The sequence below is a fragment of the Accipiter gentilis genome, chromosome 5, assembly GCF_929443795.1.
Source record: "Accipiter gentilis chromosome 5, bAccGen1.1, whole genome shotgun sequence".
NCBI lineage: Eukaryota > Metazoa > Chordata > Aves > Accipitriformes > Accipitridae > Astur > Astur gentilis.
In genome coordinates this window covers 22624744-22648960 of record NC_064884.1, presented here as the reverse complement: position 1 = coordinate 22648960, position 24217 = coordinate 22624744, and the positions used below count along the sequence as shown (strand labels likewise).

The following is a 24217-nucleotide window of genomic DNA, read 5'->3' as shown; positions in this document are numbered from 1 at the left end:
CTTAAAAAGTCAGCTGTGGTTCTTGCACAGCATCAGAAAGATGCACTGCACCGTTACTGCTACTTCCACTGTATTTGTGTAATGTGAGCTGCGTGAAATACACTGAAACCCACAACATGTACAAATAAAGCGTTGGTCTCCTGTGGCAATATAGGGCACATTGGGAACTCACCATTCACTTACTGCAAATGAACTTGAGAAATAAATACAGAGAATAAGATTACGCTGCATTTACATCCCCTTAACAAAGCTAAAGAAAGAAATCGGTTTGAGCCACGTTACCTTAGATTTCTCAGGGTTGGCAATCCCCCAAAATATATTTTCTCATGCCCTTTTAAGTTGAGCCCAAAGTGGCTGCCTGTCGAAGTTGTTGCTATGGTCTCTTCTTCATTGGTGTCTATGTCTACAATTGATATGTTGGCTGGAAGAGATTTGAGATTGGTTTCAAAATATCAGACGTGAACAATGATGTCTTAATGTAAGAAAAAAACAGAGAAATATTTGGAGGGTTACCAGGTGAGTGGAGAGGCAAGGAGGGCTGTATTTTGCAATTCAGACACTGGATTTCCAAACTGTCAATTATGGGCAGGGGAAGAGACCTGCACTGTCCTCTGTTCCCATAACAACCTGAAAAGCTATAGCAATTCTGTATGCTTTATTTTTATGTATTCTCTAAACCTGTTTCAATTTGGTATGTTCTTTGTGTCAACATAATTTGGAACTAACACTTCAGGATGAAGTCAAGACAGAAGAGATCATTTTACATTTAATTTGTGATTTCAGACCAAAGGTTGTCACTTGAGCAGGATTTTTTAGTGTAAAAGTTTGTTACGCATTGTCATTATGTGCCTTTGAGATTGGTGATCAGTCACTCTAAACCATTTTCAAACCCAAAGCAGTCAGATGCTGTCATGGCTAATCTCAGTCTGGAGTCAGAGATGCACTACATACAACCATCCTATTTAAATGCTCGTTCCATGTATATTTTTAATGTACGGATTAATACAGAATATAAAGTTCAATGAGAGAGACAAGACACAGTGAAAAATGCTGAGAAGCCCCCAAGGAAGAAAGGGATATTTTACCATAGTGATGCAAAGAAAGAGTTCTTCCCTTCTTCTTTCCTTCCCTTATTTTTTTTTTCTTCAGATAGTTAAATCCAAGATATAGTTTACAATCTACACTTTCCCCTTCCTCTGTTCCCCCCTCCCCACCATCTACATACCTAAGGAATGCAATTAACCTTTATTTTAACTAAAAAAGTGACCAGCCTGATTTCTGGTTAAAGATGGAATAGAGTGAGTTTGGAGATGAAAGACCTGTCAACCTCTTAGGAGATTTCAAAGGGAGGACTGACTGGCTAGAAGAGGTAATGTATAATCCATGGAGAGGAAGGAGCGATGCGAGGATGGGAGGAAATCTCCTCTGATCTGATAGAAGCTCTCCCCACAGGTGAGTCTCTTGTAGCAGCAGCTGACTAAATAAATGCCTTAAAAGAGAGAAGAAATGTGCAAAACCTGAAACCAAACTACCGTTTTCAGGAGTGAAAGAGAATTGAATGGAGGATAGACTTTCCTGCTGTACCTTACTGTAAACAGATCAATTTTTCTTTCATTTCTATACCTATGTCTTCTTTATAAACACAGAATGTGTTTGAATGGTATTAATAAATTACAATTATGTGACATTGTATTTTATCTTAATACCTCCTGAATTAAGTATGAACTAAGATAACTGGCTAGCAAGAAGGCATTACTCCTCTAAAGGTGCAGCAAATGTACAAGTGAGAGCTTTGAGTCTACTTCAGCCAGATGACAAGAGAGCGGGTCTGTGTTTGAGATGGGAAGGTCAGGTAGAGAGCTGGCACTGCAGTGGGCAGAGGAGGAAAGGTGTGTTCAGAGGCTTGTGGTGACCCTGAAGATTGAGAATGCAGTAACACTTCAGGATATAAAGGCACAGAGAATGTCAAAGATGCCATAAAAAAAATCAATTTGGCTCAGGTAATATTCTATCAGTCCTATACCTAGATTAAAAACAACAAAAAAGGGGTTTTGCCAGCATGGTAGTCAGCATTCTTTGCGATCTTATCAAATGCCACCACTTTATATTTTGCACTTGTAACAGGTTAAAGAATTAGTAGCACTTTTGAAGATGTTCCCAGTTGTTTCCATGTAGATTCAGATAATGGCACACTGCATATCATTAGGGAATATAAAATAGTTGTTGTGTTTGTCTGCTGAGATACTGTACTGGCAGTACTGAAGTCATTGCTTTTTTAAGCACTTTGGGATATATGCTGAGCATGAGAGGACTGTACAGCATGAAAGCTATTGCAGTCCTAACAAAGATCACACAGGTTTTTTTTATGATTTTGAACAGCATCAGGGAACTGATGAAAAAGCTTCTTTTTTTCCCCACTCAGAAGCATTTTAGAACGTAACTGACATAACTGTAGAGCAGACATATGCCTGAAAATTAAGCTACCTGTTCATAAGAGGCCTGTTTGACAGTGCAATCACTCACATGCAAGTCAACACACCTGTAATCTAAGTAAAAGAAGTTGCTAAGTCACTAGAGCTTTATAATTCCAGCAGTTTTGCATATCATCTTACACATGATTAGATGGTTAGCCGTACTGCACAGGTAGCTGAGAAAGTCATGGTGTTGACACCACAGGAACTCACCTTGCTTTTGAATTCTTGACAGGGTGAAAGATTTCCATTTGCCATCATTATGATTTTGGTTGCTGACAACAGAAGCTGTACCTGAACCCAGATCATAGCTGACTTTTATACGCCCACCACTGAGTTCTACACTCATGAAATCCTTCTGTTAATGAAAATGATAGATACATAAATTATGATTCTTGTTCACTTTGGTAAGAGGCATATGATATTAAATAAACACTTTCTTTTCCTGGATGACGACAGACAACTTTTTTCCAAGCTTTTTAAAAAATCTACTTAGGCATTTACTGCCCAGGACTGTAATGTACGAAAGTCTGCTGCCAACAAGTTCTTTTTTCCACTTTTCTTCTCCTTTGGATTGCTAACTTAGTTGGAATTTTGCTAACAACTTAGCTGGACTTTCGATGGCTTGTCTGTACTTTTATTTTCTTAGACTGAAGACAGAAATACACATTATAATTGCCTGAAACTAATGCTCAGCTTTAAGTGTATGTCTGTAAATACAGTTAGTGCATTTACTACATACCTCAGCTAGATTTACACTTGCAAGGTAGAAAACAAGAGTAGTAAAGATGGTAAAATGGGCTTGTTTTACCAGGGTTTTCAGAGAATAATCTGTACTGATGGACCAACAGAGAGCTGTTATTCTCATCAACCACTGGCACCAATATCTAAGCAGTAACTGAGGATGGCTGACTGGAGCAATGGTATATGCTGCACTATCTACAGAAAAAGAGCTGGCAGGATACAAAGAGCAAAACAAATAACCAGGTAACTGGACAGCATGAACAGCATTAAGTAAGTAATGGTGGAACTATGACCCAGAACATGAATGTACTGGAGAAATTTTAAGTTTAATTATCATTTTGCTCATGGACAGTTCCACCTGTGCTCAGACCTAGGGAGAATGAAAATACTTTACCATGTGCTGAATACTTATGCAAAACGGTGATAATAATGTTATGTATATGAACATAAATTTATGTTAAGAAGAAAAGAGTAAAATTTAACAAACTCAGTATTTTAAATGCTTATGCATGTCTATCCATGCATCACTAGAAAAAGCATCCTCAAAGTTTTTATACAGTGGGACAATATCTTAAGAGACAAATTGTATCATGGACCTGTTGCCTTCCAGTTCCTAGTGTTTTTCAGAAGTTCCAAGTTTTTAGTTAATAAGTTTTTTCTAGAAAACTACATAAATGAATAATAATTATACAAAACCATTTAAAATAATTACATTAATTATACTTTCAATATTCAGTTATAAAAATTAATTAGAAAAACTACTTCATTATCATAATAAAATGTTATCTTTTACTATAGTCAGTCAGAAGGAGCACCCTCCTCCTTGATAATTTCAACAATTCTGATAATTTTTCCCAAAATGTAGGAATCTGAAATAAGACTGATTTACACAAACACAGTTTTTGTAAAATAGTGAGTGCTCAGTAATTCTTTAAGACATTGGTGAGAACTGTTGTATATAATTTCTGGCCCATATGAAAAGGTTAAGGAAAGGACTGTTCCCAGTCAGGCGTGCAAATCAATCTGGATCAGAGATGCTGAATTTGAGTTAGTCCTGATTCATGTGAAAATCTGGCCAGATGTCTTTATAAATAACTTCTCCCTGTTATCCACACACATTTAATAGTGTGTGTGAATAAAAACCTTGAACATCTTTATAACTAATATTTCTATTCTCTGTTTTAGCTGTAAAAGGCACCATTTGTAGACCCTGTAGAAACATCATCACCAGTGCACCCTGTTTGCTGCACCATTCAGTTCCCCTTTAATGCCACTCGCATTAAACACAAACTTTTTCTTCGTAACAGTAGGACTTCTAAGACTTGTCTCTTCCCATATTCTCCCTGGCCTCACACTACGATATTTTAAACTATGAATGTACAACCACAACTGACAATGTTTGCACAGGTAAACATTTGGGATAAATGAAAATTAATCAGAAATTTCGGAAAAGCTGGAGTTCCCCTCAGTCTAACATAATGCTCCCCAGTCAGTAAACACTAGGCAGTCAACTTCCACGCTATAACAATATCTTCACTTGGCCAGCACTGAACCAAGCAATAAATGTCATACTGGGACAGTGCTACATCAAACTACTATTTGTTTTCATAGTATGAAGAATTCAGCCACGGCAAAGATGCCATGAAATCTGTAAGGAGCATGGAGGTTAGCTGGTTCTTCTTACCAAGTCATCAGTAGCAAGATACATCAGCAGGGCGTTTGATGCGAAGGTCCTGAATTTGAACATGACTGTGGAAATATTGGGGTTCCAGCGGATCGGGCGGCTCACCATGGCATAGCTGTCACCATCGAACTGGACCGTCCCTTCACCGTCTGCCACCTGTGGGCTGAAAAGGGGCAATGCCAACCATTTTCCTTTGCCGTATGAGTTTAAAAGGGCTAGGGCAGTGAGGGGACACTTCTTGGCAGTCTTCCTGAACTTGGTTTGATTTCATATCAAACCTCTGTTCTGACAAGTGTAAAAAAAGTTTGAAAACTTGCCTACTCTTAACTTCCCTGACTGGGTCTACAATTATTTTACCTAATGCAGAGTAAGCTCTATACCATACACTGATACTGCCAAATTTACTAAAAAAAGAGGAGCATCTAAGACAGCCATGCTGCTTTCATGCAGTGGGTCACAGTGAAAACCATAAACCAGGATGTGAGAGACCTAGAGTCTGTCTTCTTTACATGATAATTCCCAGGACTGGGCTGTAGTATCAGGTGGTGCCTCTGTATAAGGGCCCTCAGCTTTTAAAGCTGAGACATAGCACAGGAAAGTGTTTAAGATTAGTTTGGTGGGAAAGAGGAATGAAGATCACAGCTCTCAAAGGACAAGGACACATCTGGAAAGGAAATAACTTATGTTGTTTTAAAATTCCTGAAGAGAGTTCTGAGCCTACATAGACAAATCCTGGTCCTGCCTGGATGGGCCATTTACCCTACCTGGAACCACAGGTCACTGACAGGGACAGGATTTCCCATTCTCTTTCAAGAATGGAAACACCTTTCTCTTGTGGGGGTCTCTGCTTACTACACTGCTGGCTGTGAAAGCCACTTTGAAGGACCTCACTCTGCCCCATGCTGTGTAAGAGGTGCAGGCACCCACACCACAGCTGTCCATGAGCCAGACTCTGTCCCACTGTGGATCTCACCCTCTCTCATGTTTTGAGTAATTCTGGTTACTGATTAGCAGGAATCTTTCCATCACAGCACTGTTACACTGACCACATTTATGACCCAGATTGGGTGCTTCCCCTCTTGGTGTCATTGCAACCTAACTTCGTATTTCCTACAACTCTCAGCGCTGCATACAGCGTAGCTGTCTACTAGAACTTGATGGCTGCTGTGGAAATTCCTGCTGCTTACCACAGAACACAGTGTCAGGTTCCCAAAGGAGCAAGAGAAACACTCAGTGCTTTATCTACCTGACAGCACATCCTTTGCAGTCACCTTCAATATCCCTGAAATTCCACAGTCCTATGGGCTTGCTGTCTAGAAAGGTTTCACCCATGCAGCCAGTGAAGGTGGTGACTCTTACAGCATCTGACTTCTGCAACACAAAACACAAACTTCATTAGAATTCAATTTGATCTACTGTGTCTGAAAGCATAGCTCGTATGAAAATCACAAATACCAGAAGATGCTTCTTATTATTTTAAATATCAAGAGTAATATTTAATCTGAGAAGCCCTCCTATCGAATGACTGATCTGCAAAAATGTGAGCTAAACTTTGTAACAGTCAGAATGGGAAAGTGCATTTATATTTGAGACTCTGGGGAAGGCCTAGGCAGAATGATTCCTGAAGAACAAGGACCTGCCCTGGCTTCCATGTCACCGTGAGCTTTCCTGGCTATTCAGAGAGCTACCCGCTCCCACTTGTTCGAGGACTACCTGGGTTTTTGTTTAAGACTTCATAGAAAGGACTATGAGGAATCCCCTACAATACAATATGCAAAGTGTTTCTACTGTACTTAATGCTCAAAAGCCTGGAAACTGAACAGATCGTCCAAGCTGAAAGACCAACTGTGAACTCAACTGGCTACACCTGTAAAGTTCATGCTGAATTTTGGATGCAGAAAAAAGTGCAGATGGCAAAGCAATTAAAACTCATATCCCATCAAAACTCATTAAGCTAGGGTCATGCACATGGGGTACTGCTCATTAGATCATAAATGGTAACATGATCAAGGTAGTAATACTTGACAGTACACAGAGTACTCAGCTCAAAATCATCATTCTAAAAATACCTAGTTTCATTTAAATTTCACTTCATCAATATGAGCTGATTGAAAATCTATATACTTAGCTATTTGAGATAGACAAGCACCTGCTGTTTTCCATACAGCAATTACAAATATTAAGATCTTGCAAGAGAATATGGAGAAGCGCAACTTGAAAATATTAAAGGAAAAGTATGACTCAAAAGACTTAATGTGCTAGTGATGTTTCCCAGGGTAATTGGGAAGGTTTTAATTAGCAACAAGTATGAACTTAATGTCACTTCGGAGAAATTCACGACATCTAAGTATCACAGTCTTCTACTCAAGTCAGATGAAAGATGTTTTTAAAAACTGAAAATGAGCCTTCTTTTTGAATACACTGCAAAGATGCATGCGTAAAGGGATGTGGGCAAAATCCCAGGACAAATCTAAAGCACTCCAAAACCCAATAATATGAAAAAGCAGTTTTCTGAGACAAAGATTTAAAAAATATCAGTGACCTTGATAAATATCCAAAGAGCTTCATGGTTTTAGAAAAGAGTCTCAGTTAAGGTCTTAATTTTGTGAGCCTGACAACTGTACCACATGATGGCAAAAATTCCCCAAAAAGTAAAGTTATCATCTATCTTTTAATTTACAGACTGTGTCTGAACAGAGCAAATCTGATAGTGTTTAAAACCCTGAATTGCAAATATACCAGTCATACCAAACTTACAATACACTGTCTTCCTACCTCTGCCCTTGTCTTTCTTTACCTAGAGAAAAAAAAAGAATAATTCAGGAAGGTTTTCCTGACTAAGATTAAAATATGGAGAATTGTCCAGAAAATATCTGGAGAAATCTTGCTGTGGTTGAAAATGGCTGTTCTGGCATCAGACTTTCGCAGCATCCACAATTCCTGTTCTGGTTCAGCATCACACCTCATACTTGACCCTACAACTGTCGTACATGCTGAATTGTGCTCACTACCCATCTCTGCCTCACTGTATCTAACTAAAGGAAAAAAGAAGAACATCCAGGAAAGGATTCAGATCTAAATGTTACTGTGTTCTAGGTCCTTTTGTTTACCCTGAAATGTCAAGAGCCTTGAACCCTTTTCCCTCTAGAGATTCTGCTAAATCTCTAACTTTTTCATAAATACACACTTCATGAAGCTTCATTGTTAAGTAATTCTTCTTGACTAAATATTATTCAAATACTGTTAGTATTTAAATATTTAAATACTAAAGAAATACCCCAAATAAATACTACTACCAATAAACACCAAGTAAAAGCAGTGGATATAATACTAAATATTTTAAAATTCAAACTAATTTTTCCTCTGACAGTACAACATAAGTGAGATGACCTTTGTTAGGAGTGGTGACATTTTTTTATTGGAGCAGTAGGTACCAGCTTTGGGGCCTGGTTACTCAAATAGTACATATGATCTCTCTTTACACCTTTGCCTCACTTTTTCTACCATCAAACTATAATACTGAGAGCTCTTTATTTAACAATAAAATATTAAGTAAAACATATGTTTTTATTAGTCTAATGTGACAGCTTTGCTGTGCAAATTAGGACTAGGCATAAGACTACTTTATGCTGTGGCACAGAACAGCTGTTGCTGAATTTCTGTTTCATCTTTGATTCTCTGGATTCTTAATGTAAAGAATATTTTTTTTCGAAGTAGATTTCAGGTGAAAGCTCTGGTCTGGGAGGTTTGATGCTCTAGAGCTGTACAAATATAAACGGTATTACTGTGTTTCATTACTTGACCCACTTGTCTTCTGATAAGTCAAAAGTGAAATCTAAAATAAAATTAAAATAAGGTTTGGGTTTAGGCTGGCACTTGAGGTTGAAGTTTCATGACCCCTTCAGGGGATCACCCAAAGGCAACAAGCAAAAAAACACCTGACCGCACATTTTCTAGGGTCTCAACTGAGTCAATGAAATTTAAATGTTGTATAAACCAGACTCTTGAGTGCTTTTCTAAATGCAGAGCAATTAAATTATTCATTTAACCATAGTTCTGGCACTTATGATTGTTACCTGAGCCAGCCTGTCTTCCCAAGCCTGCAGTCAGACTCTGACAGTTAAGCATTTTAGTGAGGCAGGAAGACACATAGATGCCCTGCAGCCTCTATGGACTCATGTGTTACGGCCTTTGGTCATTGTAGCTACGCATCACTGCAAGCACTGACTAGGCTGAATAGCTACGCATCACTGCAAGCACTGACTAGTCCTGATTCAGCCGAGTGGAGTGTGTATTCCACTGCGTTATTATGGCAAGTAAAAAACAGGACATAATGCCAATGCAATTAATATTTGTTACTGGTGTAAACAACAGTAGAAACTAAAAGTTATCCGGCATAGCAAAAACCATGAATGAAAGAAAACTGAGAAGTAAGTTAGGTGTGGGAGATAAAGCACCTCTCCCCAGTTTAATTCCATTCCCTTTGAAAAAACAGATCAAAGGGACAGAATACAGAAAGTCAGTGAGGCCATTCTGGTTTTGTAAGGGTCACTAATCTGCAGCACAGAGCCACTTTCAGCAACTGATGATTTATTAATCTTAGAAATATATTTTGAAGGTTCTTGTTTAGGGCTAACAGAAGAAAGCAAACACCTTTAGTTGCCTCTAGATAGAAAGCTGGAAGGTAGAGAGCTAACAAGAACCTCTGTTTAAGGCTGTAAGGAGAACATAGAAAAAGGTGACAGAAAGGCTGTTTTTTCTAATATGTAATTCTCCAAGAAATTCTTCAATTGACTTCTTTGCCTATTTCCCATATGAAGTCAAATTATGTAAAAGAAAATGCATGGCAGTTATTTACACTCTTGAAGTTCAACAAGAAATGTCAAGATTCATTGCATCTGCATCTTTAGAACTTGAAAATGTTCATGATTTTTTGTGGATCCATTTCAGATAGAGTGGATCTGAGCTCTACTAATATGGACTGACTTGCAATTTCCTAGCCAAAAATCTTATGAATTTTTTTCCTGTTCCTCTGAATGCTTGTCAAAGTCAGCTGTATCTCAGTTAAGTTAGCTGGTAATTGTGCAAGTCTGCTCAGAATTGCTTTTTTTGTGTGTGCAGAAGCCATGATCAAGTTCTAAAATGAAGTTACCTGACGGTGCTCCAAAACACATGGATATCTTTGAAGCTAAAGCTGGACTTCAAGACACCAATTTCAAGCAAGTGGGATCTACATTCTCTATTCCTCTTGTATCCTCTGACTTTGTCTTTGTCTCTCTAGAAATATGCACACACCCTATTCTCTGTAAGAAAGGAATTTAAGGAATATGTCTATCCATATATTCCCAAATCAGAACCATCTAGAAAGTTGAACTTTCTAAAAACTAGAAAGCTGGACCATAAATATTGTGCTATTTCAGCACTTGAGGATGTATACAAGCTTTAGTGTAAAAAAAAGTTCTTTGAGTTCACTGTTTGGGAAAGTCTAAATGTTAGGAGTTTTTTCATGCCAAATGAGGATTTTTTTGTAATGTTAATGTTAAAAATCAAAATATTGATCAGGAACAAAATAGTTCATTTAAATTGTTTTGTAATGAATGCCACTAGAAAATATATGCTAATTAGTACTTAGTGGAGAACTTTTTTTGCTGAAAGATTTCCATCTGTTCTATTTGACATAAATTTTCTGTTCATTCCCATTAAGTTAAGCAGTGTAGAAGCAGTCATCAGAAAAATGAACAGGCAAAAAGAAGAGAAAATAGATCAGGGATTTGATGCAGGTAGCAGTTAAAAAGAAGGGTAGTACAGGGGCGAAAACAGGAATAAAAATGAAGAAAATAAAGCAAAACCACCAAAAGTAGACTGCAAAGGAGGAAGTGATACTGCAGGTCCATGACAAAGAAAAAAACTGAATGCAAAGGAATATATATTGTTATATACTTTGTTAAGAGACCAGGAATGTATGGAAACAGAAATGAGCTCCTGTCACAATGATGCTGAAAGCCTGTTGGGGCAGCAGTATGTCCAAGGTAAAGCACCCAGCTATCCAGCAGGAATTAGTTGTTTGGGCTAAATGCTGCATCAATACAGCCAGCCACCAGGCTTCTGATTAGAAGTTAACAGCATGGGCAGAGAAACTTCAGGTCTGTGCACCTACGTGTCTAGGCAAATCCCAATAATCTTCCAAGAGTGCAGGTGTACTATTTGCTACTAAAGCACCTACTAGAATGATGCCAGCATATTAAAGTTTACTATTTCTGCTGTAAGCAATAACGACAATTTTTACATAAACAGCCAGTTAATATACTAGCACCGGACAAGACATTACCTTTATTTTTTCAGTTAAACCACCGACAAACAGCACGGCATTAGCATCTACATCCAGAATGGTATATCCAGGTGGGGAGACAGCACTGAATGTGGCTGGCACAATGCTGGCTTTAGGACCATCCAGAGCTCGCACTGATATTGTGCCATTTTTCCCAGTCCTGGAGATTTTAACAAAATAATTTAAGCATACAGAGTCAGTAGTTAAACCAAACATAGGAAAAGTCTATTTTAGATGGCATCTTTTAATAGAGGCATGTATTACTGATTTGATTATGTTCCATTTTGATACAAATGAATACTCTTATGCCTGCGTAAGTTAAAGACATGATCACAGAACCAGTATTTTTTCTCACCTCAATGTCCTTTTTGAAGAAAATTCACTGTACAGATGAAGTGGAACTTTCATTGACTAAAACAAAGAAGTTGCTTTTTTTTTTTTCTAAAATTCTGAACTATGCTGCATGGAAAGATGCAAAATTCCTTTTTGTCTAATTAGAAAAAAAAGATGGGCTTGGAGTATTGAAATAACAAGCAAACTAAAAGTTAAAAGCATACCTTTCAGGAAGAACTGTCATTTATGTTAAATAAAGCTTTACTTGAAGAATATACATTTAGAGCACAGCAAGGAAGACTGCATAACTTAGGCTACTGAATAAGCTAAATGAAGACATTGCTATCCTGTATTTACAGAATTCCTGGATCTAGAAAGTTTCCTGGACCAGGGCTCTAGAGGGTGGAAAAATCCTATAAGACTATGCATTTTATGTCTAAAAAGTATTTTTCGTTCTTTGGCTTAGAAACTATTACCCAAAACCCAGAATTAGTTGAAAGTTTTCTTATGAAATAACATAGAACTGGAAAAAAGCCACTTAAATAAAAAAAAAAGGAAAAAAAAATTAGTTGAGACATTTCAGTTTTGATAAATTTCTCCTGAAATATGAAGCAGAGTTACAAAGTAATATTGAGGGTTTCCCATCAATGGGGAATACCTTTGTAGATCTATGCCATCTTGCCTCCTTTGTAGTCAGGGATCTCAAGACTTTCAGTGTGAAAAATACATATTTGCAAAAAAAACCACTGGAGCTCTTCAATTACCCACCCATACCTTTATCTGGCAGCTCTGGAAAACACATGGATGGGATTCAGTTTCCTAGGGAATCTCCTAAGTGACATCTGGGGTATACGAACATGATGTCCAAATCATTTTAAAGAAGTGGGTGAAAGCCATCCACATTTTTCTAAGGATTTCTTTTTTATTTCCTTTTAATGACAATAATTTACCTTTTATTCCAAAATCAACTGAATGATAAGTAGACAGCTTTCTAAGCAGCAGAAATTCCAAGTTTTCACTTTTTTTCAGGTTTATTTATGTGAAGTCCTTTAAAGCATAAAAGTTCTCAATGTAGTAATTGTCAAAACACTAACAGTTGCTAAAGGCTTTCTTTTAAAATGCTTAAGTTTGATGCTCTCTGAAAGAAAGTCATTGGCACTTTCAATCTATATTGTGGTGTAATCAAGATTCCAGTTTAAAAACGTCTAAGTGCAATAATGCAGAAGCCACTGAACAGACTGACACTTTTTTGGGTGTCTAATATGTCACAAATAGCACAGATTTCTTTCATCTTGAAACAGGCTGAAATGTTAACAATGGAGCCCCTTCCATAAATAATTCTCTCTTATTTAGGGAGGACAATTGAGCTTGAAGAAAGAACTTGGCTAAATTGACAGCAAAAAGACATTGCTATCCTGTGTGTGACAAGTCATCAGGTTAGAAGATATTGTTCTAGTGATAGTCAGTTCTGCAAAACTGGAGGATTACACAAGATGCACCAGCATTGTCTGGCTGATCATCTGAAAAATTCACATAATGCCATGCATGCGGGGTTTGCTCTTTAGGGGATGCATTATGTAAATGAGATGACTTTTGCAAGTCATCAACATTAGATTACAAGATATCATTTAGAAACCTCTGCTCCTTGACCCCTTCAGAGCACAGAAAATCTTCATTGGAAATCTTCATGGCTTAGATTTCTCACAGTAGTTTAAGACTGAATTCTTGCTGAGCTGGGCTGGATGTGTCTAAAGTGAACTTGTGATTCAAGCGTTCTTTGTCCTCAAAGGAAGGATGCTGCTTAAACTCTGTCATTAACAATTAAAACAATGGTAATACTTAAATCACATTTTATTAAAATCACAACTAATCAGATCCTGCTCCTAACTGGGCCCGCTGCAGTCAAGTGACATTGTTTCACTGATCTAGGGAGTCTCAAAAATATTCTGTCATCTCTTTGGCTGTTTCACAAAATTGACATTGTTTGCATGTTGCAAATCTGCTTTGAATCATTTTGTCACATACTGTTACACCAGGCTTTCCTTTGTTAATTGATACTTTGATTGCAGCTCTTGATGCCAATCAGATTTGCCTCTGTAAGCAGGTAAGTAACTCTGTAAGTGACATTTGTTAAATTCCAGTACAATCAGAGTATAGGGAATTCCTTTAGGAATTCCTATAGGAATAAACAAATTTTACTTCAGTTCCATTAAAAAAAATTACTTCCATTATAACCTCTGCATATACAATAAAATGCAAAGTATTAGTATGCTTTAAATAAAAAGGTGATGAAAATTAAAAGTGTCCCTGGAAAACAGATGCAGTAATTATCATTTTAGTCTTAACAAACTGAAAATTTGGTGCAAACATTAACTGAACTGAACATCTCTGATCATTACTCAACAGTCATTTTTTTCATATTCATTCAGTATGCTGAGTGACCCTGAGAATTTCACAACCTCTGTGCCATTGCATCTCCTCTTTTTAAGGCCTTTGGGATCCTTGATAAAGAACTGCTATCAACCTTTAAACTGACCACATCATTATTATTGTGTGTCAATGCCTCTCACCACTGAAATCAATGGCAAAATTCAGCAAGGCCAGAATTTCATCTTATGTCCCCATTCTAAATGGATGCCCTGCTCCAGATGTTCAGGCAGCTCTGTCAGGTTGCTGAAAAAAATCTGTGGCTGGAACTGAGCAGAAATTTGGAGAACAAAGGTAAGGGAGTGAAATGAGTAAAATTCTCCAACGGCTTATGAAGGGAGTCCGGGGAGAGTTATCAAATGGACTAAAATGTTCAAAGTTGAAGAATCTTCAATAGGGTACGTGATTTATGAAGTCTCCATTAAGAATGCAAAATCAGTCCCGAGCTCTTCATCTTAATCCCACAAATCCAACTAGTATCTGTGCAATCTAATTCTCCCAAACACTGCTCTGTACTTCAGATTTCTGCAGCTGTAATTGTTCTAAATTGCTGATCCAGCAGTTTGTTCAAAACTAATGGCATGCACACCCTATATATCCAGAACAACCAGCTTAATAGGCAATGTGCTTTTGTAGAATGTGTGAATTTTTATACCATGTCCTGATTCCATATTCTGCTGAAGCAGCTTTCTTGCAAGTGAAAGTCTGGCATTACTGTGTCATGAAGCTGGTTTAGTATGCATAATATGAACTGGTGAAGATTTCAACAATTTGTATGGTACCCAAGTTTGTTTTTTCCTAGCAATAAGGTTTCATTAAGCCATCTTCTGGAGATGGTGCCATAATTTCATTTAATTCTCTGTTCTGAATGGCTGATTTCTGTGATTTCACTAAATTATTTAAACTGGATGCCATTTCCTCCTCTGAGAGCTATGGATGTAACCGGAATTAGAATGCTTTGTTTTCTTTCTCCTTCTTTCTCACATTTTCTGACTATGTTATTGGTTCTATGTTTAATATTATGTGAAATTAACTGTAATGATCCAGGAGGAATTACTTAGCTTCATATCAACTTGCAATATTACCTAAATTACTAAGATGTGTTCAGAAGTAGAGGATAAAGGATATAAAGTTATGTAATCTTTACACGGTAATTACTGTGTCATGTGTTTGCTATTTGAATAGAAATATAAGCTCCAACTAACAAATGTGAAATTTGAATATTAAGGTATCTATATTTCTAAAGTTTCGAAGCATTCAACAGCTGATCTCAAATTACAAAGTATAGTTTAACGTTCCAGAATATTTCATCCTTGAGGTTTCATAAACTGTATTTCCAGTTTGAAGAGACATTCTGCCTATGGTAATGGCATTTTGAGTAAGAATCAAGATACTGTTGTATGACAGACCATTCATTTGCAGTACTGTATCAAGACCAGAAATTCAGAAAAGCTGCTCCTCTTTGAAATTCAAGGAGAAAAGAATAGTAGTTATCTGTCTGAGTGCCAAAACCTGTAACTGATTTTAAAAGGAAGCTAGTTGAAGAAGAGAATTGATAGAGTGATAGGTAAACAGAAGAGAATATAAGCAGTCATAGATTGTTGATGCTAGAGGGGAAATATGTGATGAAAATAGATTTGTGACACAGCACAATTCACATTTCAATAGTAATTGTAGCATATACACTTTTGGTACTATTGGATGTAGGTTCAAAAGCTTTCATTAAACCAGACTAGAATTTCTCAATATTTATGACATTATCTGTTTTTAAAAAAGTTGATGTTTCAAACATAGCAAACCATGTAAACCTGAGGTATGCCAACTTGAGGACAGTAGATTAGAAGCAGAACTTGTTAGATTTAGTCATTTTTTCTTTAAGAACCAAATCTTGGAAGTGAAATATATACTTGCCTAGAGGCTTCAATCCGGTACCAAAACCCATCGTCAATGGTCAGATCTGGATACTCTACCCGTCCAACACCAGATCCCACATCCCACAGGAAGCTCACCTTGCCTTTGCGCATCTCTATGGCCAAAAAGTCAGTCTACATGTAAAATATGAAAATAGAAACAGTCTCATACTTTAATTAAAGGAAGTTTTCCAGAACACTCCACATTTCAGAAGGTCTGATGAGGCATCAGAAAACCATATATAGACAGTAAAGTATGAATATAATTTCTCACAATGATCTAAAATAAGATGCTTTTTTTCCTGCCTTTGTTGGTTCAAACAAGGAATCTTAAGCCAAAGATGGCAAATGACTTCTGTCAGTGATACATGGTAAATGGCTGCTAGACTGACAGAAATGTTAATATTATAGCCATCAAGAGAAGAATTTAACTCAGAGTAACATTGTTTGCAAAACATCCATTGGATGGCAGAAAGATATCAGGATTCTAGACTAATACATGATGCAATCTAGCCTCTTAATTTTGTATTAGGTAAATAAGATATATAGTTCAAAATGCTAGAAATAGAACACTTTTCCCATTTACTGAATTATTATTGATTATTCTAGAAGTCTGTCTGATATAGGGCTCATGCAAAACGGAATAATTCATCATTATTATGCTTGGAATTGTAGTCTTGACTTAAAATTACAATAATTAGGAGCTTTGACAGATGCAAGATGATTAGCTATTTCATTCCCAGGGGAAAACCCACAACCAACCCCAAAATTACCCTGGTTGCACTGTGCATTTTAAAGCTCTTACGTAGTCCATGTACAAGTCTCCCATTTCATATCTAGTTAAAATAAAAAAATATAAAAAATATTTGCTGGTCATATTTTAGGAGTCCCTATATTAATTACAAAGGCAGTAAATGTCTAGATTATCTTAGGCCCTCTACTACTGCTTTGAAGCATCTAGGAGGGAAAAAAAACCTTTTTCATTTTCTGTATTTGTCAGTAGTCTGATTTGCTCGAGCAACCCTGACATGAAAAGCAGGAGACAGACTTACAAACTTGGCACTTCCAAGGTAAAAAAGCAGATTGTCAGCAACTACAGTCTTCACATTGACAATGACGGTGTTGTATGTTCCCTTCTTTATTTCTGGTCTGTATGTGCGAATACAATTGCCTCCAGAGGACACGGACACTTTGATCTTCAAAAAAAAAAAAAAAAAAAGCATAGCAGAAAGAATTCAGTTTACTGCTTATTATTCCAGAAATAACTTTAGATGCTTCCAAATAATTATAAGAATATTATACTCTTTTTTTCTTCCTTCCCATTTCTGTGTTACATGCACCAGGGAGTTGCTTGGATATGCACAGGAGGTAGAAATGGAATTTTCTTTCTCATGTTGTTTATTGAAAGGAAATAAAAGCTCTTTCTGGCATTCACATTTGAAAGGATGAATTGTATGGATTAAAAATAGCTAGAAGATATACTGGTCTAATGCAAACAGCAGTGGAATTCTAGCAGTAGAACGTGCAGCCAGGAAAATAAGCAGCACTCCTGGAGGGATCACAGCACATTGCTATTGGGTAAACAGGATGATCTATTTTTCCCTTGTAATATCTTTGATTATGCCAATTTAAGACACCTTTTAACAATTATTTTTAAACCAACAGTTGTGTCTATCACTGCTTTTACATAGCCCCTAACGGACTTGGTATTTCTAACTAAGTTTCATTTTCACAGCCAAGTGACATGTGCATTTGGATATGTGTGCTAGTTTCTTCAGGCTCTGAGCACAGATAAAAACAGTATACTGTTTGCTTTCATGATGCCAGCATAGACATAATGACAGTACAATGGTATTTCAATTCCAGCTAGAGATGTTTATGTATTAGAGTAGATGTACATAATGGTATCACCTTATGCTTAGGGCAAACCTTGTCAAAAAGGAGACCCATCATATGACCAAACTCACAATTTCCCTATCTCAGAAATGCTGAACTTCAAAACCTTCAGACAGAAGATGAATGTAACAAAACCATATCATCACTGTAGCCTGTCTTTCTATTGTGTGTAAATTTCATCGAGTATATGGAATACACTCCTTTCCCAGGATCCTATTGTTCTGTATTCTTGGTTGGTTTGGGTTTTTTTTTTCAACCATTTGTCAGGAAGTTTTCTTAAGTACAATCTTCAAGAGGTTTTTTTTTTTCCTTTGCTACATTAGGTCACAAGCTGAATAACCTTACTATTAAGCACCTGATCCTCGAGTTAAGAGTATTACTCAGTCAGGGGAATGGACTCCAAACCCTTTAAATGGACTAGAAATATATTCTTAACTCAACTTTGAGTCCTCAGAACTGCTACTGGACAAAGAAAGTTGGGAATATGGGAAAAGCAAATACACTCAGTAATTTCAGTGAGTTCGAGATGGTGCCATTCTCAGGTAATGTAAGTTCTATGAAATGAAATCAGGGGGTTAGTATCAGTGCTGAGGCAAAACCCCACACTTTAATTTTCACAAAAAAAATCAATGATCTTGGACTCTTCTGCTGTATTATCATCCACAATACTTCTTAAATAATAACCTTTCCAGATACATTCCTACAGATGTTATCAATTTAACAAGGGCATGTTTTAAATGAAGAAACAAGACACAGGATGAAAATCATCAGAATATTTTCTTTTTATCTGAGAAATTATACTCCATTATTTGCTCTCTTTGCATGTGTTTAAATTAGAAAGGATTCACCCTGTGGAAAAGAAATAGAAAAGTAGAAAATAAAATCCCATCAATACTCAAAAGGTCATCTTACTGAGAAAGAAGGCTTACCGAATTGGCTTGCTTCCGAGCTTGGTTTATCAGCTCTTTTATCTGAGAAATGTTTTTCCCTAAGTTATCCTGAAGTTCTTTGATTGGCTTGATTTTATCTAGCAGGCGATCTGCTTCCTTTTCTAGGGTTTTAATACTGGAATCTGCATCAGCAACTTCATAAGAAAGAACAAGGCAGAGTTTTAGAGAATAGTGTCAGAGAGTAATTGTACATTGCAATAATAAAATCCAAGAAAATTCTGCATACACAATACTCAGGTGATTGTATATGCTACTAGGAAGTACACACAGACCAGAAACTACCTGAACAGAAACAAGATAATTTAAGAATATTTAGAGTCAAATTAAAGTAGCAATAGTAGCAAATGCAGGTGTTAAAGCAGGATTTTGAAGCAGTAACTATGCTTCAGGTCAGGATAATACTAATGGAAAACACTTCCTGTAGCAAAATACACTTATGAATAAAATATTTACTTTCTTTTTTTTTTTAAATTCCAATTTTGAAGTAAACTTCTAGATTAATGAAAACAGGTTAGTTTCCATTAGTAATTTCTGAAACAGGGTTAGAATTAACTTGAAGTTAGTTCTTGAATTAACTATAATGGTCACAATTAGAAAAAAGCTTTATTCTGGTCACAAGTTTAAAATTCTGGATGTGTACTGAAAGCAGATTAAAAACCAGTGGCAGTAAACTGCAAATATTTTCTTTTTCTCAGGTGAACTTAATAATTTCACAAGGACATTTTTTCTTTCTTTTTAAGTTTCAGATTACTTTGTTGCCTCTTAACATACTATCAGTAAACAATGCCCTCTGACAGTTTATCAGCAGATCTAAGGATTGCAACACTTGGCTAGCATGAGAGTATGAGTTTGTGTGGATGAGACTGAAAGGGGCAAACCTGCATTTACCAGAAGAATTTATTATTATTATTATTATTATTATTATTATTATCATTATTAATAATACCTAGATAAAGCATGAAAGTCTGCATAGCTAGTTTCAAATAGTCACCCAGACACTAATACCAAACCTTCAAGATGCTTCTTAAGGTTTCATGTAAGTGAAACTAGTTACCAATTCACTTTATCTCAGAGCCTTCAAAAAGTAACTATTTAACTATTTCAATGAATGTGAAATGTAGAGCACCATGCAGAAGCTTTGGTGGGAAGCAGTGAATCATCGTTTACTGGAAAAGGCACAATAAAAGCAGCAAGAAAGAAAACATACGTACTGATTTCTGTAGGCAAGATATGGAGACAAAAGACAAAAACCAGAAGATAACGTAAGAAAATGTTTTGAAGATCTAAACATAAATGTAAAGTAAATTAAGGGACAGGATTAGTCTAGAAAAAACTTATTACCTTTTATATATTGCACATCTACATAATGAGAATTCAGGCCCTGAATTTTGACATACAAGAGAGGCTATGTCTACTTTAGCATGTAGTCATGAGTGCCAACACACTCACTATATATATTTGGAGTGGTTTACTCTGCATTTACTTTAATCTCATCCTGTAATCTAAATATCCATTAGCAGTTGGAGAGCAGTAAAAGTGTACTTCTGCAGAACATCTTCCAGTTATGCTTTATCTGACATGAAAGAGTTTGCAGGTGTTAAGACCACTCCTTGATGTGAACAAAATAATGGTCACTGGGGACAATTAAGAGAATCACTTCTAAATTATCACTCCTAATCTCAACTAAAATGCTAAGGTATACACAGTTTTAGAATACTTGGGCTGGGACAGATGGCCTAGTCTAGATCCAGCAGTACCAAGAAATTACTGCTTTTAGGCCACTTCTCATTTGTTTATCGCTACCCTGCCAGAGGTTATTACCTCATAGATCTGCTTGTTCCATAACCTGCCGTAATCTAACCACACTATTTCAATCAATAACTACTTTTCATATTGTCTAAACTAGTATGGATCAGTCTGCCTGATGGGGATTATACCTGGGGCTCACACATGTATCTCAGTTGATGAGGGATCAGGAACTTGCAATAGGCAGGCAGTGACAAACAGCCATTGGGATTAACCTCTTTCACTGGTACAGCTACAATTTGAAGAGGATATTTGTCCATAGAATGAGAATGACAGCCTGCTAAACTGGATATTTCTAAGTGCCCAGCTTCATCAAGCTGACACAATCGAGGGAGGCCAGGTTAGCTGGGAAATTAGTCCTTCAGTAATTTTATAAAGACACTCTGTTTTTGTGGTCAGCCCTGGATGTATACTCTGATATGATATGTTCTAGTAATCTCCCATAAAACATGTTGTAATTCAGAATTCCATTTTATCCATCATAAACAAAGTGAAAATGCTAAAGCAATTGTCACATTTGATAACAGAATTCACTGTAAAAAAAAACCAACAAAAACCCAAACCCAAAACATATAAAAAGCATTTCCAGAATCTCCTTTTTCTCTTTCTTTTTAAGTGTTTTCAGCGTTCTACCAAAAGTAGTAATGTATATGAAAGAAGTAATGCATTTCTCCCAGAACTGATTATCTGACTGACTGAAGACAGGGTTAGTGTGTGGAATTTTGCTTGAATCAAGGGGTGAATTGCCAGTCAGAATCTTTGATTATTCACCTCCTGAATACTTTAAAAAGCAGTCCATGGAACAAATCTATCCACTACATGTTCATCCTGCTGTCATTAGCTTTTTTCCCCAACTACTAGCAGCAGTCCTTAGGATTTAAAATTCTTTTTATACATAAAGTCCAGAAAATAGAGGTGATAGAGATTCCTTTTATCCTAACATGCTGTAGTAATGCTATGTGAGTGAAATTCTGGAGTGTCTCTGTTTCGTTTGGAGATGTGAAATGAAAGCAACAAACTGAAAAAACCCACCACCAAACAATCCAAAAAAGATCTTACTGTTCTTGATAGGGTCCTTCACAACAGCATTTGTTTTTGCCACGTCATCTGCAAGTTTGCTGTAGTTGTTTCTCAAACCCAGGAGATTCTGGTTGAGGTCTTTAATCTGGGCCAGGACATCATTTGCAGTATCATTGGCTTGTCTTGCTTTGTCTTTGGCTGCCTGTACCTTTATAGCTGTATCTGTAGGTAGAAAAGGATAAGGAAATGATTGCCTAGAGTACAGAAGTTTCCCTCACACATCTTAAGAATAAAGTTTGGTCAAAATTGTACCATCTTAAATTGTGTTGTGTAGTTCTTTGGGACCTCCTACTTCACATGTAGTAAGATATTACTAGTTGTAAGTGTGGATTGCAGAATCTGGCCCTTTATGTCTTTTTTGAGACATCAAACGCACCTGAGGAAGAAAAAATGCTCCAGCCCTGTTTGTAGGTAAAGGACAAATAATTTTTATTAAGTAAATTTTTGTGCAATTTTCTTGTGTACTGAAAGTTGCTGTTGACTCACTGGTTAACCTCTGATCAAGTGTCAGATATAATATTTGATATTTACAATAGAAATAGGACTTTCAATGTTCTGATGTATGGAGTACAGAAACCTAACTCCATGTATTTCAGCTGAAATTGTGACAAATAATCTTGTGAATCAGGAGACCAAGGGTCCATTGACTGAGTTAATCACATAGACATCCTTGGTGACCTTGAGCAAAAACAATTAGCCTAATGCTGCCCCGCCTTTCTGCCTGCAAAATGGAAATGAATGTTCTATCTTTGGGGTGAAAACATTCAAGTCTGGAATGTTTTTGATTCTGCTATTGATAAATGATAAACAGGCAGCTAGGTATTCTAGTAGGTATTTATTCAAATCCTGTGTTAGTAAATCAGATTGCTTTAAAATTTATCATGCAGCTCAGGTGGTGTTGCCATGCTGGGATTACAACACATGATGAGCCATCAGCACAGGTTGTGCTGGGCTAGGGAGCTGCCAAATTTTCTGCATTCTCACAGGTGGGAGGAAGTGAGCAAGCAGAAAATGTCGCAGTGGACACTCCAGCTTGCGAGGGAACCCATGTGAACTCCCACTCTACCGCCACATCACAGTGGAGTCATGGGGCCTGCAGGAACCTGTTTTGCCATCTGCCTCCTGTGAAACTGTTCTTGGAATCGCTTTCCCCTTGTGTTCTCCAAGGTATCCTCGTGTCCCTCAGTCATATGAGAATTTTAGAGTGCAGCTAAGAAGTTTGGACATCTCTGAAACAACCATGTAGATAGTGCCACTTGTCATACTGACTGGGGCTTCCTGTGATAGTCCCTGAAGTTAACAGACTGGATTGCAGTAGTGGGGAAGGCACAGGTGGTTGTGTTTTCTTTCAATTTCTAAGAGGCAGTTGATATGAGTTAGTTTATACCAACATCTGCTTGAAGCAGATTGAACATTCCTGATTCTATGACTGTGTGAAGACACAGGAAACACGGACATTTTCTCCATTTCAAGGGATCAACAGCACAGTTTTCTAAATAGTCTCCTAGGCAGGTCCTTCTCCTTCTGTGGAACATCCAATGTGATCAAGCCTGTGGTGTGGAGCACATGATGCTTCCTAAAGCTATAGAGAATTGGTGGGTTTGTCCTGCACACTGGAGAGTTACATGGCCCTTTTTACTTTCTTGAGTAAAGATGTATTATACCTGTGCTCCAAACAACTCCACCCTTATTTCTGAAGTTTTGACTCTGAAAAGCCCCAAAATAAAATAGCACCTTAAAAGTACAACTGAACCTTTAATAAACCATTATCAACATCAGTACTGACAAGTGAAAGAATAGAGAGCTCTGATTGCCTTTTTTCACTTTTCTTTTTTTCATCATATCTAAGCATCTCTTTTTGAGGCCATTATTAGTGGTCATGTACTTTTCTGCCACAGTGAAAGCTGGAGTTGCTGTGTTCCTTCCCTCTATTGGTCATACAAATTATATTTATTTTCAGCCACACTTTAAATTATGCCATCCATTCACATGTAGGTTCTTGTCCTAAGGTGGTCTACCTGTCTATCCCATTTTGAATCTTTCTGCTTTTATCTGGCTATTAGTATAGCATGGACACAAGAATTATTAGTTTAGGCTATTCTCTGCTTTCTCGAACCCTTGAAGAACAAGATATATGACTGGGTCATTTCCTCCCCCATCCTCACTCTTTATTTCCCTGTTGGACAATTAATTTACTGCATTTTCTTAGTCATGCCATTTATTTGCTCTGAATTTCATTCTTAATAGACATACGCTTGTTTTTATGAGTGTCCTTGACCCAAGAGCAAGTACCCTGTAACTTTAATCTGACAAGAGTTTATTACATTGCTAATGGTTGCATATTTCGTATTTCTTTTATTTGTTTCGTATTTAGCAGTCCATGTCATAAGGTCAACTGGCCTTAGAGGTCCATTTTGTTTGACTGAGTAATCTATCTGTGCACAAGAAGAGAAACAGTCATGTTAATACCTGTGGCCAAAACCCAGGAAGTGGCATAAGATGAGCATGACACATTAAAACAAATTTTTGTGAATGCCTGATTTCAAGGATAACTAAATCTAAACCAAAACTTTTTGGTTATCTGGAAT

The 24217-nt window shown here is 37.0% G+C and overlaps 1 protein-coding gene across 4 annotated transcripts in view; it reads right to left on the bottom strand.

Moving 5' to 3' along the window:
* LAMA2 (laminin subunit alpha 2) overlaps window positions 1-24217 on the bottom strand; it is a 383544-nt gene that overhangs the window by 38347 nt on the left and 320980 nt on the right. For all 4 annotated transcript variants that reach the window (XM_049800395.1, XM_049800397.1, XM_049800396.1 and 1 more), the window contains exons 43-51: window positions 21609-21791; window positions 18723-18877; window positions 16950-17093; window positions 15899-16032; window positions 11228-11387; window positions 6146-6270; window positions 4900-5062; window positions 2685-2829; window positions 283-421 (exon numbers count right to left, since the gene is read on the bottom strand). In XM_049800395.1, the coding sequence (XP_049656352.1) occupies window positions 283-421; window positions 2685-2829; window positions 4900-5062; window positions 6146-6270; window positions 11228-11387; window positions 15899-16032; window positions 16950-17093; window positions 18723-18877; window positions 21609-21791 (1348 nt within the window). The remainder of the gene's footprint in view (window positions 1-282; window positions 422-2684; window positions 2830-4899; window positions 5063-6145; window positions 6271-11227; window positions 11388-15898; window positions 16033-16949; window positions 17094-18722; window positions 18878-21608; window positions 21792-24217) is intronic.